This window comes from Nothobranchius furzeri, chromosome 5, assembly GCF_043380555.1.
Source record: "Nothobranchius furzeri strain GRZ-AD chromosome 5, NfurGRZ-RIMD1, whole genome shotgun sequence".
Taxonomy (NCBI): Eukaryota; Metazoa; Chordata; class Actinopteri; order Cyprinodontiformes; family Nothobranchiidae; genus Nothobranchius; species Nothobranchius furzeri.
This window is the reverse complement of record NC_091745.1, coordinates 40640812-40657635: the sequence shown is the minus strand read 5'-3', so window position 1 is coordinate 40657635 and position 16824 is coordinate 40640812. Positions and strand designations below refer to the sequence as shown.

Genomic DNA, 16824 nt, shown 5'->3' with positions numbered 1-16824 from the left:
CTGCATAGATTTTCTGTTTTAATTTGACCTTTTTTCCAGTGGAGTTGCTGCAAAGTTACAAAAGCATAACAGCACTAACATCCAAGAGGATGTATAACATGAGATCTGAAATTGTAGAGTACACAGATTTTTACATTACACAAGAAAAGCAGTGTTACTGCAACCAAAGCAATCATTTGCTTTTCATTTCTCCAAAAGGACGAACAAACAAAGATAGATATAGAACTTCTTATTAACGTAGAGATTTAAAACATTTTAAGTGTTTATAAAAGTGTGTGTGGGGGGGGGGGGGGGGAGTTAAAATTACTATGAAATACTATTTTTTGTAAGGTGTGAATCATATTAATATTTGTGAAAATAATCGGTCACTCTGTGTGTTTCAGGCAGGTTGAACATGAAAATAGTCTCCTACACCTATCTCCTGCATTAACTTCTGACAGGAAATAGATGTGAAACTCCAGGATTAGAAAAACCTGACAGATCTACGTCACACTGTCACTTAACATTCATGGACTCACCCATCTTGGCTCCTGATGGGTCTGTTTTAGTGTCCAGGAAACAGCAGAGAATGTCTCGGCTTGTAGAAGCTAACCGTTAGCAACTCCACCACGCAGCAGAACTCCTCCAGGTTTGTGTTATTTGGAGATTTAAAAAATCCACGTTGCTAGTCAGTCGTAGAGTTATGTTGCTGTTATCCAGTCCAAGGCAAAATGTCCAAATATCTGGAAACAAGAGTCCAACTTCTTTCATCTGAAGCTAACCTGCAATGTGGCTCTTCTCATTCCTGAAAATTGTGCACCAGTGTTTTTCTTCCCCAGAGTATGACTTACAAGGCATTCATTCCTACTAGAGACCACAGGAAATGTATTGATCAAACAAGTCTTGAACACCATTATTGGGGAGGCGACAACGATGTGTCTGAAATCACCAGTTGTGTCCAGCGCCCCCTGCAGGAGATAAACAAGTTTAAAATAAATATTTCACAACCTGAAGAAAAATAATCCTAGTAACCACTAAAAAACGTAAACGCTACGTTTGTTAACGTTGTTGTTTTTTTTTTTCACGGAAGGATTTCAGCCCATGAGCTTTCAGTCCATGAGTGAGCTTTTATTTTGAAGTCACTACAACGGAAGTAAACGAGAAAGGCTGCATCCTGCGGCAGGATGAGGACAAAAAGATTACTGCTGAGCCACAATCAATAACCGCTTGAAGACGAATGTCCTGGAGGTAATGAATGCTCACAGGCAGGATCGTTTTGCAGTGATGTCGTATGGCTGTTTGAGCGCCAAGTGCCTCGTGAGAGCGGCGGAAGTGCGCGTGGCTGAACCGAACCGGTTCCTCCACCTTTAGTCCGTCTCATCAATGACCATGGATGTCAGAGCAGTTCTGGAGTTTGCCACATTAACCAGGGTTCTCTCTCTTGTTTTACAGGTAAGTTTTATCGCCTTTTTTTGTTTAGAACATTTCTATCAGTCACGTTTGGCCGTAACACGTCATTATTTCGTGTGACGTATAAACGGGTCGGTTGTGTTTGAGGTTTGATGGCATTATTGTTTCCGTTCTTTTCCAGGCTGTTCTGAATGCGGCAATCCCTGACCATGACGCGGACGCCTTCAGGCCGCCTCGGACAGAGGAGCACTTGTACCTGGACTCAGTGGTGGAGTGGCTGTTCGGTGGCCTCTCACACTGGGATGCGGAGCACTACCTCTTCATTGCAGAGAGAGGATACCTGTATGAGCACAACTTCGCGTTTTTCCCGCTGTTCCCCGTGGTGCTGCGCGGGCTGGTGGAGACGCTGCTGCGGCCCCTCAGCAGCTGGCTGAGCGTGCGGGGGCGGCTGCTGCTGGCTGTGGCCGTGGGCAACAGCGCCCTCTTCCTGCTGAGCGCGGTGGCCCTGTACGCCCTCAGCAGAGCGGTTCTGCAGGACAGGCGTCTGGCTCTGCTCTCCAGCTTCCTGTACTGCATCACGCCCGCCAATGTTTTCATGACAGCTGGGTACTCGGAGAGTCTGTTTGCTGCACTCACATACGGCGGTCTGTTGCTGCTGGAGAAAGGCTTCACCTTCACAGCCTGCTTGGCCCTCAGCATAGCCACTGCAGCGCGCTCTAACGGACTCGTTAACATTGGCTTTCTGCTGTATCTCCCGGCACTGCGTGCCATTTCACAGATCCGCGTTTATCGTACGACGACGACAGGCTACAGTAAAGTCCTGCGCTACATCTGGGTCACCCTCCGTCTCCTGCTGACCTCTCTCTTAGGCACGGCTGTTATTGCCCTCCCCTTCTGTGCTTTCCAGTACTATGGCTATAGGACGTTCTGCACCCCGTCCACCTCCCTGGAGCAGATCCACCCTTCCCTCCTGTCACTGGCCGAGAAGAGGAGTTACCGGGTTCCTAATGAAAACGGGCCCCCTCCTCTGTGGTGTATGCGACCCCTCCCTTTGCTGTATTCACACATCCAGGATGTTTACTGGGATGTGGGCTTTCTCCGGTACTTTGAGCTCAGACAAATACCAAACTTTATTTTGGCTTTGCCTATGGCTACACTTGGCATCGTGGCTGTTTATGCCTACTTTCAAGCTAATTCAGAACTCTGTCTGAGACTTGGACTTTGGGAGACGAGTTCAAAGAAAGGACTGGACAAGCCCATACCGGGCTTCTTCAACCCGAAAGTCTTTGTGTACATCGTGCATTCTGCAGTGCTCCTCGTCTTTGGAACTCTGTGCATGCATGTTCAGGTAAGAAAACCGTCTCACGAACAACCAAATTCATCTTTTTTTTTTTACATTGTTTAATCTGCCTTTTTTAAAGGTTCTAACCAGATTCATGGCTTCCTCGTCTCCTGTGCCATTCTGGATCAGCGCTCACCTGCTCCTCCTCAATGAGCCGCTTCTTCACCGACGGAAAACTTCCAGCTCCACGGTGCAGCTGCACACCGATTTCAGAAATTGTTGCAAGCACACTACTCAGAACCCCATCGTTGCACTGCTGCCCCACTTCAAAGCCTGTTCTCCGACCACCCAGTGCATCCTGGGATACTTCCTCTCCTACTGGCTGCTGGGCCTTGCACTGCATTGTAATTTCTTGCCTTGGACTTGACTTTATATTTTACTTTGAGGATTAAATTAGACATTTCTGTGTAGAACTGGGCTAAATATGTCACATTATACGTAACGTACACAAAGCTCCTCACTAATAGAAATGTTTATGTTCCAATAAGACTTGGACAACAAATTTAACATATTGTCATTGTGTATTTATTTTAGGAAAATCACTTGAAAAGCTGTTTCACGCATCCACTTTGCTTTGTCCAGTTCCACACAGAATGTCACAGCAAGATTTTATTTATTATTTTTATATGCAAGCTTGATTTGCATGTATTTTTTATCTGTTGCATGTTTGTACTTGAACATTTTTTCTAATTGTTGAAATTTGGAAAAGCTTTAAATGTTCTGGTCTAATTTACTGAAATGCATGTTTAAGAGAATTATTCAAAGATACTGACTTTTTAACTGAATGAAAAATAAACTTCTTCTAAGGAACATTTTTTGACACACACACACACACACACCCACCCAAATGCTCATTTTATTCTGGAATGATTAAATAACTAGAATTAGGGCACATTAGTCCTGAGGTTTGAGTAAATAATTGAAAAATTCCATAAAATTAAGCACAAATAAACTTGTATTTTCATTGAATTAAAAAGACAAAATAATTCTAAATGACTTGATGAAAAACTAAATTATTGAATATTTTGTTAACAGTAGCTAAATAGTCATTGTAGCTAGAACTGTGTAGGTGAACTGGCCAAGAGCCAATTGAAGAAATTAACAGGCATTTTAAACCAGTAGTGTTCCCTTCTGTTTGATCAATATTCATCCATATTTACACACAGACACAAATACAGCAGCACTCTGGCACATTGTGGGTACCCTGGAATAAAAGTCATTTAGGGGTCATTAACCCTTACAAACTTCTCTAGTATTCTTTACAATACTGACTGATTCTCAGTATCATAAAAGTTTTCTAGCCTAATTTTTTTTTACAACAGATTACAACTTTTTGCGAGTTGGGAAGTAATAAATATAATGAAAAGGACATTTTTTAGAATAATTTTAAACTATCAACCCCCCCCCTAAAGTTTCCCAATTAAATACATTTTTTGTGGATTTTTACGATTACTTACGAAAACACCATTCACTTTATTTTTGGAATACGAATATTTTTTTTACATTTCATTAAATCGTTTTTTCAGATTTTATGAGTTATCGCAGTTGATGACAACCTTTTATATAATTACTACAAATATACGTAAATGTGTTTACTGGATAATTAATTTCACTCGTAAAAAACGAAATATTGTTTTAAGGCCTTTTTTTACCGATTTTCTAAAATCAACTGTTTAGTATTATATATTAGAACGGCTTTCTATACTATTATATATTAGAACGGCTTTCTATACTCCTATTTTTTTTGCGTGCGACGTCATCTTAACGCGATGGCATACATTAGCTGACAGTAGTAAGCTTGCTCCGTTGTTTTTGAGTTTCTCTTCGTTCTTTTAAAAATTCGGATTCGTTTCGAACTGAATCGGAACAAACGTGCAGCTGCGACGTAACTACCGAACATGGTGGTTAACCCCGCGTCCACTCGTGAACTGACCGAGCTCGTAAAACTGACCTACGGAGGAGAATGCCTTTGTTGGTTCGCTAGCTTTGGTGGATAGCTGACCGCTAAAAGAAGAAGCAGTACATAAATGTCCAGTGGGTGAATCTCGAGAGGAATTCTTTAAGGACTGTTTTTTAGTGTCGGCTCTGTTGTGCCCGATGAAGAATTGTGAGTACCAGCAGATCGACCCACAGGCTCTGACCGTCTCGCCGCTGTCGGTGCAGAACCACACCGAGAAGAAAGCCCAACGGCCGCGGAGGAAATGGGAAGTGTTCCCGGGGAAGAACAGGTTTTTCTGCGATGGAAGGCTGATCCTAGCCCGGCAGAGTGGTGTCCTCCCTCTGACACTGGGCCTCATCGTTGTCACATGTGGCCTTTTCTTTGCGTTCGAGTGAGTAACTTGAGATGTTTTCTTGTTCCGATTCTTGTCGTGGTCCCTAAACGCACCACGAGTGTTGTTTTTGTTGTCACTTTATGGAAACACACGAGCAAAGGTGTTTGTGTACTTTTCTGTCCGTAGTTGCCCGTTCTTGGTGGAGCATCTGACCATCTTTATACCGCTGGTCGGAGGGCTTCTCTTCTTGTTTGTGGTCCTCTCGCTGCTGAGAACCAGCTTCACAGATCCAGGGATCCTACCCAGGGCCACAGCAGACGAAGCTGCAGACATAGAGAAGCAAATAGGTAAAACATGTACCCACAGTGAGACAGATGGGGTCAGACAGCTTTGCCATATGGAGGATTTGTTTATTGGGAAGCCACAGACCCATTAGACCTAAGCAGCTTATTCTATGTTATGGCTGAGGGGCACAAAAGTTAACCGTAACATGAAGCTCTGTGTTTAGAGATCCGTTGTTGATTGTTTAGTTTTCTTGTTTTTTTTTTTTTTTTTTAACAATTTTTGGTCAAATATAAGCAACCTAATGAGTGACTCCTCCTATTTTAAGATACCTCAGGATCATCGACGTATCGCCCCCCTCCTCGAACCAAGGAGATCCTCATCAACCAGCAGGTGGTGAAGCTCAAATACTGCTTCACCTGTAAGATGTTCCGCCCTCCTCGGACCTCCCACTGTAGCCTGTGTGACAACTGTGTTGGTAATCAACATTCATCACATTGAACCCCACTCTCTAAGTCAGCTGTAATCTGTCATAATGCCTAATGACATTTGCGTCACATCGATACGTTAAAGTCAACATGGATTTTGGCCAATTCATGCCAAATGCCACATTCCTTTGAGCAAACACAGGATTTTCCATTCTTTATTGTGTGCAAGCTACTGAACATGTTGGTGTGAATTTGCTGCTGCAAGGGTCCTGCAGGAGTCAACATCACCGAGGTGGACACAAACAGCTAGGTTGTGTTTTCCATAGAGAACATAATTATTATGGATATAAGAAGAAACTATTGATGCACTGAAAAACGGGATGTATCATGTTATGATGCTGATTAGATATTTGAAAGCAGTGTATCGACTGTTGGTGAGAATTTACATTCAAACGTTTCTGGTCTTGATTCGGAAAAGGGTAGAATGCCTCCTCTGGGTCAGGGACGAGGTCCTGCCCCAAGTGGAGGAATTTAAGTATCTCGGGGTCTTGTTCACGAGTGAGGGAAAACTGGAGCGCGAGATCGATAGGTGGATTGGTGCTGCGTCGATGCGGTCGTTATACCGATCTGTCGTGGTGAAGAGAGAGCTGAGCTGGAAGACGAAGCTCTCGATTTACAGATTGAGCTACGTTCCTACCCTCCCCTGTGGTCACGAGCGTTGGGTAGGGACCGACAGAACGAGATCGCAGATACAAGCGGCCGAAATGAGTTTTCTTCTCAGGGTGACTGGGCCCTCCCTTAGAGATGGGGTCAGAAGCTCCGTCATCTGGGAGGGGCTTGGAGTAGATTCGCTGCTCCACATTCCAGAGGAGCCAGCTGAGGTGGCTCGGGCATCTGGTCAGGATGCCTCCTGGACGCCTCCCTGATGAGGTTTTTCAGGCAATGTCCAACTGGGAGGAGACCTAAAGGAAGACCCGGGACACGCTGTTGTCTCCCCGCTGGCCAGGGAACGCCTTGGTTCCCCTGGAGGAGCTGGCCCAAGGGGCTGTGGAGAGGGAAGTCTGGGTTGTAAAATTTCGTGTGAAAAAATAAAAATATGAGTCTCGTCAAGCATAAAGAAGATTTACCAGCGTCAGTCATTTATAAACACACACACACACACACACACACACACACACACACACACACACACACACACACACACACACACACACACGCACACACTAACTCTCCCTTTGAGTGACCTAATCGCCTGATTTTCCACCACGTCTGTTTCTTTTTGAAATCCTTACGTTTCGTTGTGCCGCTCTCTCACTGGGTCCGCTCCTTATCGGTGTGCCGGCACACGACCCGGGCACGGCTGCAGTCTCGTTATTTTGGTTCTTCTGGATCACAGCAAACCGGAAACAAGTCAAGCAAACTTATATTTTTACGAGTATGCTGCTGATGTAAGTGCCGTGTTGTCATAATTATTATCAGTCGGAACTATTTTTGTTGTTTGGTTGTCGTTCAGGCCCTCGAAGCCGTTGCAGTAATGAAGTTACAAGCTTTTAATTTTCTTTAAAACGAGAAATCGTTCCACTTTTAAAATGTATTTATGTGATCATGTGAAGCTCCACGCCCTAATCTCTGGTATGTGTTTGTTTATTTCCTGTTTCTCATCAGAGCGCTTTGATCACCACTGCCCATGGGTGGGGAACTGTGTGGGAAAACGCAATTACCGCTTTTTCTACAGCTTCATCATCTCCCTGTCCTTTCTGACTTCCTTCATATTTGGATGCGTCATCACACACATCACCCTGCGTGAGTACTCCCGCCGTCACGTGTGACGCAAACGCTCAGTCATTGCATCGTTTTAGTGTCTAACCAGCTGGAGTTTCTGATTTCAGGTTCTCAGACAGGCAAAAGCATCGTACAAGCTTTTCAGGAGAGTCCTGCCAGATATCCTTTCACCATACGTAAAATCCTCCACTTGTGTTGGATAAATCCCAGTTTTTACGTGTCATTTGTGTGTATTTAGTTTCAAAAGGCCACAGCTGTAATGCTAATTCCTTTGAAGTCCTCCTGAGGCCCAGAGAGAGAAGCTTTTAGTGAAATTACAATCTCTGTCTTTTAATCCTTCTGAGCAAGTGACGAACCTGGGTGTGATTTTTGACTCTGAGCTGACTTTTCTCTCACACATTAAAAACATCACAAAAATAGGTTTTTATCATCTAAAGAACATTGCCAGAGCCCGCCCCATTCTCTCCCGGGCCAATACAGAGATGCTGATGCATGATTTTATCACCAGTAGGATAGATTACTGTAATGCCCTGCTTTCTGGTCTTCCCAAAAAGAGCATCTCAGGTTTACAACTTCTACAAAATTCAGCAGCACGTGTCCTGGCGAAGACCAGGAGGCGAGTGCACATTACACCGGTTTTATCATTGCATTGTCTCCCCGTATGTTTCAGGATCAATTTTAAGGTTCTTCTAATGGCTTTTAAGTGTCTTACTGGTCTGGGGCCTTTTTATATCTCAGAACTGCTTTTACCATATGAACCCTCACGGCCTCTGCGCTCCTCTGGCAGGTGTCTCCTGGCCATCCCTAAAGTCAAGACACACTCACGGCGAGTCGTCCTTCCAGTTTTACGGCCCTCGCCTCTGTAACAAGTTGCCAGAGGACCTCAGGGCTGCAGAGAACGTTCATGTTTTTAAGTCCAGGCTGAAGACCCACCTATTTAGTAGAGGTGGGAGAAATGATCGATTCTAAGATGCATCGCGATTCAGCCGTGCATGATTCCGCATCGATGCAGCAACGTGACATAATGAGATTCTCTCCCTATGTCTATGTCGGGGGTCGGCAACCGCGGCTCTGGAGCCGCATGCGGCTCTTCCATCCATCTGATGCGGCTCTCTGTGCTTGTAAAATAATGAATGGATATTTAAATAAAATGCTTTATATTTTACTGCATTAATTTTACATCTGTATGCCAATTCTAAATGTAAAGATTGTCTGCGTAAACCTGAACAGGTCCAACCCGGTCTTACTGTGAGACCGGGTTGACGGGTCACGCTTGTGCATAATCATATGCGCTTTATGAGCTGACGAGGATGTGAGATTCTGGGCTTCTCCTCAGACCCCCACCTATAGAGCGCCCAGGAAGCTACAGTCGACCACCGCTCACTGAGCGCCCTGACATAGTGTGGAAGACCTGATGCTGCCGGGGCAGACGGCTCCTCTGATGGCGTTTCCTTGCCTTACCTTACTTGACTCATCTGGACTCAGCCAAATGTAATTTTTAAGTGTGTGTGTGTGCGCGCTTGCATATGTCTGTTAACGTTTTTAACCTGTTATGGAATCTGGGGTCATTTTGTAAAGCACTTTGTTTGAAAAGCGCTTTATAAATAAATCTGATTGATTGACTGATTGATTGAGGATGCATGAAGAGATGAAGCTGATCTGAGAACAGCTGATCAGTGACTTTGGGAAGAAAACAGAAATGTAATTTTCTTTTAGTGATCATTGAAGAGGTTATATCACACCTTGACTCATCCTGGTGCACCGTGGTGGAGCTAGTGATCTGTTTCTTCTCCATCTGGTCGATTTTGGGCCTCTCAGGCTTCCACACGTACTTAATAGCCTCCAACCTCACCACAAATGAAGACGTAAGTCCAGCGTGACCAGCGGAATGGGTCGATTAACCTCCACTGCTGATCAGGTCTGGTTATTTCTAGATTAAAGGTTCCTGGTCGAGTAAAAGGGGAGCGGAGGATTCTGGGAACCCGTACAGTTACAACAACATCATAACCAACTGCTGCGTGACGCTGTGTGGCCCCATGCCTCCAAGGTGAGGGCGGGACAGCCTCGTCCGCTTACGTGTTTTATTTTTGACCATAACAAACGTGCTGCTGTGTGTTTTAGTCTGATCGACCGAAGAGGTATGGTTCCTCCAGACGAGGCGCTCCCCGCCGCCGCTGCAGCCTCTGACGTGGAGCTGCCGCCCTTCACGGCCAAGAACGAAGTGAACATGGTAGGATGAAAGCAGCTTGCGGTCCCGACTGTCCTGTAGTTGCTGTGTGCTCGTCACCCCCTCCCCCCACGTGTCCCCTTCTGCATCCTCCAGACTTCCTGCTTCAGTCCCTCACCCGATCACTCGCCGTCTCCCCGTGATGTTCTGGATTTATTTAGTTTGTGGAAGATCTATGAAGATCTAGGTTTTTTCTCTCCCTGCTAAAGCACAAAGAACCTCTCGGCAGAGAGAATGACCAGCCTGAACAGAATCAGGCCCTTTTTGTTTACTTCATGTGTGTTTTGTTGTTTTTAGACTCTGAGGAATTCGACCCGTTGCGGTTTCGTGCTTATTTAGCTGTTACCGCTCTTTAATAACGCACTTTATCAGAAACCGTCACGTTTCCCTTCGTGTTGTCGACATATTCGGTGTGTAAGCTGTTTAATGAATTTTTACTTTTACATGCAAACCAGGATTTCTCATATGTGTTAAATAAACATTATTTTTTTGTATTTTGTTGTTTTTGGGTGACTTTTTTTCGCACCTGAATGTTTGCAGGCTTGAATGTGGTTTTGACCTTTTTGTTGGAGTCTGTCGATGTAACTCACCACATGAAGCTGTTAGCTTTATTCTGTATTTATCCCACCCGCCAGGAGGAGAATTGTCAGGACTTTTCTTTGTCCTGCACAGCCTGACGTCCGCACTGCTGCATGCAGACGGTTGATGGTAAGACTAGGGCTTGGCGTGCTGCCCGTCGCATCCCTCCACTTCACCGTTCCTCTTCATAACTAACAGCTTTTGCCAGACTTTTCTGTTTTCATGCAGCTTGTGCAGATTTTTTGTTGATGATGTGGTATCTGCATGTCTCACGCCGGTCATTCTCTCTCTCTCTCTCTCTCTCATTAACGTCTGCTCTCTCACCCAAAGGGCCGATCACTTCTGTCTTCTAGTTGAATAAAAAACGCTTTTCTGCATGTTTGGTGACAGAAGCAAGGAAACCAGCTGATTCATTATCGCTACACGGAGTAGATAAACACTCAGTAGAGCTGCTCAGAAACACCCTCAGGTTGTAATGTTGAATATCACAATGACATTAGTTTCTTCTGTCATCGTGACAAAACACCGCACGTGGTTTCAAACCGATCCCACTGGGCCTTGATGCAGAGACAAAAAATGAGAAGAAGTCAGCTGAGCTTCATTTGGAGCGAGTATAATTGGTGCGCAAGTCACTTTGCATGCGTCAAAACTTCACATAAATTATGACATTTGCAGAAATTTAGTGCAAACTGTCTTTTAGTGGTTAGATTTCAGTGTCCTGATGTGCTATTGTGAGTTATTTTCTAAACGATCATGAAAACTATGAACATTTGTCGATTTATTATTTTTTTTGCACAAATACAGAAAAAAGCGGTTTGCGAATCTCTGCTAGAGATCCCAGTGAAATTCTGGATTTGGCACGTTCACCATTGTCTTCTAGATCAGATGTGGACATGCAGTTAGTGTCTGAAGTTATTTTTTTGCCAAGGGAAATTTCAAATATGGCACACATTCCTATTGTGACATTTTCTAAATTGTAGCATAAATCCTTTTTTTAGTCACCGTCCGGATGTGAGGAAAATAGTTTTCAGTGACCGGTTTTTATATTTTTGACTAATTAATTTGAAATCAGCCCCATTCTTTACACTTTTTACACAATTTATTTTGCGAGCTGAGGGCACTGGTTTGTTGCAGGATTCTTTATCTGACGGACACTCAGAGGTGATGCTTGGGCTTCTTGAATAAGCCACACTCCTTATGGATACGTCAGCGGACGCTGTTGAGTCATTTCCACATAATCTTTCCCAACCCAAATGTCTATTGTCCACATTTTTCTCATCTGACTGATGTCACTGGCAGAGCAGCCAGTGCGCTCAAAAGGTCTGCACATTTCACCAGGGGCGGTCCTAGGAGGGGTCCTGGGTGGGGCAGTGCCACCCCTTGCCCCTCTGCTGATTTTTGAACTGAGTAAGCTGGTATCAGGACAGAAGCCATCAGACTCTTCTGTGGACATTCTGCCACCCCGCCTCTGCAAGGAGGCTTTTTCAGTCCTGGGCCCATTTCTTGGTGCCATTATAAATAGCCTGAGCTCTGGGGTTGTTCCATCCTCATTGAAATCCGTAGTGGTGCGGCCGATCCTCAAAAAAACTGGTGCTGGTGATTCAGTGCTGGACAATTATAGGCCCATCTCCACCCTCCCTTTCCCCTCTAAAATTTTGGAGAAGAATGTTTACCAGCAGCTGGTGTCTCGCTTATCTGACTCTGATGTATTTGAGGTTTTTCAGTCTGGATTTAGGCCTGGACACAGCACTGAATCGGCCCTGCTAAGGGTCTTGAATGACATTTATATATCTTTGGGTTTTTCTGTGGCACTTCTTTTATTGGACCTTACGGAAGCGTTTGACACGGTGGACTATGATACACTGCTTGATCGCCTGGAACTATGTTTAGAGATCACTGGGTCTGCCCTTGAATGGTTTTTCTTCTACCTACATGGTAGGAGGTTCTGTGTGAGATTGGGGTAAGCTCTTTCTTCTTGGGAGGCTCTGCACCGGGGGGATTCCGCAGGGCTCAATTCTCAGACCACTGCTTTTTGCAATTTATTGTTGCCATTGGGGTCCATCTTCAGCAGACATGGCATTAAGTTCCACTTATACGCTGATGACTGCCAGATCTATTCTTCACTGTCTCTGGGGAAGGGAGCTTTTTTTTTAAACCTTGAGACCTGTGTAAATGAGGTCAAGCCATGGCTTGCAGCTAATTTCCTGTACGTTAAAGGACCTAAACAGAATTTATCGTGTTTCACCCAAGCTGCAGCTCAGATTCAGGTTCTGCAGAAGCCAGTTTTCACTAGCCTGGGGGTGAGACTTGATTGTGCTTTTTTCAGTTACGTCACCTTACCAAACTCGAGCATATTCTTTCCAGAATTCACTTGGAGCATGTACTCCATGCGTTTGTGATCTCTAGGCTTGACAATTGACTCCCTATGCTGGGTTGGGTCAGACTATTGTGCATCACCTGCAATTAGTTCCGAACAGTGCAGCTAGGTTTTTGACTGGAACTAAAAGGGACCACATTTCTCCATTGTTGGCCTCCCTTCACTGGCTACCAGTCTCCTATCGGGCACAGTTAAAAATTCTGCTTTTTGTGTTGAAGTTTTTCCAAGGCAGTGCCCCCACCTACTTAGCGGAGCTCTTAATTAAGGTAATTGCGGTCCGCTGACCAGAAATTGCATATTGTCCCTCACACCCGATTTAAGACTCGTGGTAATCGGCTTTTCAAGTCCTTGCACCCTCTCTCTGGAACCAACTCCTGCTCACAATCAAACAGTCCCCATCACTGGCAGTCTTTAAGAGCAAGACTCGTGTTTATAGGACGGCTTTCTCCTAAAGCTTTTGGTTTCTGGGTTTTATGTTTTTGTTCTTAGCTTTCTTTTAACTAATTTTCTTTTATCTAAATTTGATCTCATTTGCATTTTATTGTTCTCAGTAATGTCTTATGTTCTTATTTTTGTTTTTAGTGTTTTTATGACTTGCTACCACTTTTTGTCTTTTCCCGTTCAGCACCTTGGGCCCCCTTTGAGGGTGGTGGAAAGCGCTCTATAAATAAAGATTGATTGATTGATTGATTGTGATTATTTAGCCTAATGCAGGTTGTAGAACTAAAGCATGTGAATGCATTTATAGTTAATTGAAAAGAGATGCTGAGAAAAATAGTTTGTTTTCACTGATATAAATAACTTGGATTACACATTTTTGCTGAATATTTTAAATTAACGAGCAGCTTTTTAAAAAAATCTAAAGTAACGGACTTATTTGTTATAGTTATGTGTTATATTGTTGTAATTACCCACCAAAATCTGTGCCCCTCTAACGGACCCCCGTTTAGTCTAGCACCTCCCCTGTATTTCACTGATTCCTCCTCTTTATCTCATTGCCGTAAACCCTCCTTCACCTTGTTTCTTCAGATTGTCTCAAACATTAAATCCATGATTTTTCAAATTGCATTTATTTGTTGGTACACTCAAAATCATTCCTCTTCTACATGTTTCTTAAAGTTTATATGAGGTTTTGTTGCATCTTGGGGAAACTTCCCAGCGTTCCCAGGAACAGGGTTTGCATGCATGTTCTGATCGGCAGTAACTGAATCACTTCATGCTTCTGTGTGAACCTTTGACAGTGTTGTCTTCAGGCCTCTCCTCTCTTTCTCTCTGTGAGAATGAGTTACTCTTGAAACCACTCCTGCTGTCCTCCCTGACCTCTCTCTCTCTCTCCCTCCACACAGTGCACTCAGAGCACAAAGGACATGCTGGAGAGGATGGTCAACTCCTCTGACCTTCATGGCCTGTGCCCTGCAGGGACCCCGAAGACCATCCCTCTGGTCCTGGAGGTTTCCAGCGCCCTGGCAGAGCCGTCGGTCTCCCCTGGCTGCTCACGGCAGCATGACCGCCGGGCCGCGGCTAACCCCTCCTGTCCCCCGTTCAGCAAACGCAGAAACAGGGACTCCCTGCACTCGATCAACCCAGCCTTCCGCCTGGCTTCTCCATCACCGTCGCTCAGCCGCAGCACCCTGGTTCTGGGTGATCCACCAGACACTGGTTTCATCGCTCTGCACTGAGGAAAACCAGAGAAAAGAGGAACGTTCGACTCTTTTATGACCCAGAAATGGTTCTGGATACAGAAGGACCTTCACAAGCATGATGATAGTCACGTCACATGAAAGCACAACTGAGATGTTTCCCCTCACCTCCTGCAGAGCCTTGGTGTTTAAGTTGCAGCAGATACTTGTTATGCAAGGAAAAGGAACACTGTGGGAACATGACAGCCATCTTAAATTATCATTTCAGGAGCAAGCCTTATGACGCAGAGGAAAATGAGTTAAACAGCGGAAAGTATTGAGACACCGTCAATTTTTCACTTTTTTATATTGCAGCTATTTGATTAAATCAATAAAATTCATTTTCCCTCATTAATGCACACACAGCACACATTAAAACACAGAATTTAAGACATTTCTGCAGATTTATTGACAAAGACAAACTGAAATATCACATGGTCCTAAGTATTCAGACCCTTTGCTGTGGCACTCATAAATTTATCTCAGGTGCTTTCCATTTCTTTTGCTTGTCCTTCAGATGGTCCTACATCTTCATGAGTCCAGTTGTGTTTGTTACACTGGTTGGACTTGATTAGGAAAGCCACACGCCTGTCTATATAAGACCTTACAGCTCACCATGATGTCAGAGCGAATGAGAATCCTGCCTGAAGAGAGACAACTGTAGCAAGGCACAGATCTGGCCAAGGTCACAAAAACGTCTCTGCTGGACTAAAGGGTCCTAAGAGCGCAGTGACCTCCATAATCCTTAAATGGCAGCCGTTTGGGACGACCAGAACTCTTCCTAGAGCCGTCCATCTGGCCAAACTGAGCTACCGGGGGCAGAAAGCCTTGGTGAGAGAGATAAAGAAGAACCCAAAGATCACTGTGTCTGAGCTCCAGAGATGCAGTCAGGAGATGAGAGAAAGTTGTAGAAAGTCAACCATCCCTGCAGCCCTCCACCAGTCAGGGCTTTATGACAGAGCCGCCTGTCGGAAGCCTCTCCTCAGAGCAAGACACGAAAGCCTGCGTGGAGTTTGCTTAAAGACACCTGAAGGACCCTGAGATGGTGAGAAATAAGAGTCTCTGGTCTGATGAGACCAAGATAAAACTTTTGGCCTTAATTCTAAGCGGTATATCATCACTTGTCCAATACAGTCCCCACAGTGAAGCATGGCGGTGGCAGCATCATGCTGTAGGGGTGTATTTCAGCTGCAGGGACAGGACGACTGGTTGCAATCGAGGGAACGAAGAGTGTTCCAAGTACAGGGGTATCCTGGACAAGAACCTTCTCCAGAGTGCTCAGGACCTCCGACTGGGCCGAAGGTTTACCGTCCAAAATGACAACGACCCTACGCACACGGCTAAAATAACGAAGGAGTGGCTTCACAGCAGCTCTGTGACTGTTCTTGAATGGCCCAGCCAGAGCCGGCCTGAGGATCCCCAAACCCAGGTGTAAGAGACTTGTTGCATCTCTACCAAGAAGACTCGTGGCTGTTAGCTCAAAGGTGCTTCCACTAAATCCTGAGTAAAGGGTCTGAATACTTAGGACCATGTGATGTTTCAGTTCGTCTTTTTTTAATAAATCTACAGGAATGTCTCATTTTTTTCTGTCCACATGGGTGCTGTTTGTACATTAATGCAGAAAAAAGAATTTAACTGATTTTAGCTAACGGCTGCAACATAAAGTGTGAGAAATTGACAAGTGTCTGAATACTTTCTGTACCCACTGTAGTTGCTCTTTCATTTGTACTTTCTTGTCAGCGTTGCGTGTTGGAGGATGTCTCACAGTGATGCATCAGGAAACTATAACTGGATTTAAAATGATTTAAAGAACAACTTTGGTCATTCTTGTATTTTTTAAATGTGAAGTGAAATTAAGGTAATGTCAGAAATAATATTTCAGCGTTTTATATATTTCCTTTTATATTTTGGACATTAAAACGATGTCCTGAAGCCACATTTAGCTCTGTTGTTGGTTTGTGTTTATCACACATGTTTAATGTGATCTGCTGCAAATTTTCTCAGATTAATATTTTGTGATGTCACAGAGGTCTTTCAGGATATTATTCTTTCAGGGCTTCATCCTGAGAGTCAGCAGTGAGGCCGGTACACCAGGGGGCAGCATGGGTCTTAGCGCTGTGGCAGAAATGCCTTGTTTTGTGTGTCCTGTTTATATTTTTGTATGTAGATGGTGGGTTTGCTGTAGGTTGTGTCAGTGATTAAAGCAGCAGACATGTTTGTAATTTGTAGTTTAACAGGGAAACTGGAACGTCTGTTCAATAAATCTGATCAGATTTGATGACTTTGGCTCTTTTGTCTTCCTATAACCTTCGCTTAAAAGTGAATGTCTGAAGATTGTTTTTCTTTTACTAAATCACAGTGACCAGAAACAGACCAGCGCCAGGGGCAAATCCAAGTTTTAAAACGGTAACGTTTCATTCCTAAATTTGTGATTTGGAGCAGTGGTTAGTCACTTTTAAAATGCAC

General features: G+C 44.4%; 2 protein-coding genes across 2 annotated transcripts; both read left to right on the top strand.

Annotated features, from left to right (window-relative positions):
* Positions 1–1225: 1225 nt before the first annotated feature.
* Positions 1226–3541, top strand: pigv (phosphatidylinositol glycan anchor biosynthesis, class V). Its single transcript, XM_015949057.3, has 3 exons — positions 1226–1431; positions 1571–2737; positions 2811–3541. The coding sequence occupies exons 1-3, from the start codon at positions 1363–1365 to the stop codon at positions 3096–3098; spliced, it is 1524 nt and encodes a 507-aa protein (XP_015804543.3). The 5' UTR covers positions 1226–1362; the 3' UTR covers positions 3099–3541.
* Positions 3542–4614: 1073 nt separating this feature from the next.
* On the top strand, positions 4615–14552 carry zdhhc18a (zinc finger DHHC-type palmitoyltransferase 18a). The gene is made up of 9 exons (XM_054740457.2): positions 4615–5061; positions 5191–5351; positions 5615–5764; positions 7380–7517; positions 7604–7655; positions 9259–9361; positions 9431–9543; positions 9618–9726; positions 14026–14552. Exons 1-9 carry the CDS (start codon positions 4829–4831, stop codon positions 14356–14358), a joined length of 1392 nt encoding a protein of 463 aa, XP_054596432.2. The 5' UTR covers positions 4615–4828; the 3' UTR covers positions 14359–14552.
* The last annotated feature ends 2272 nt before the right edge of the window (positions 14553–16824 follow it).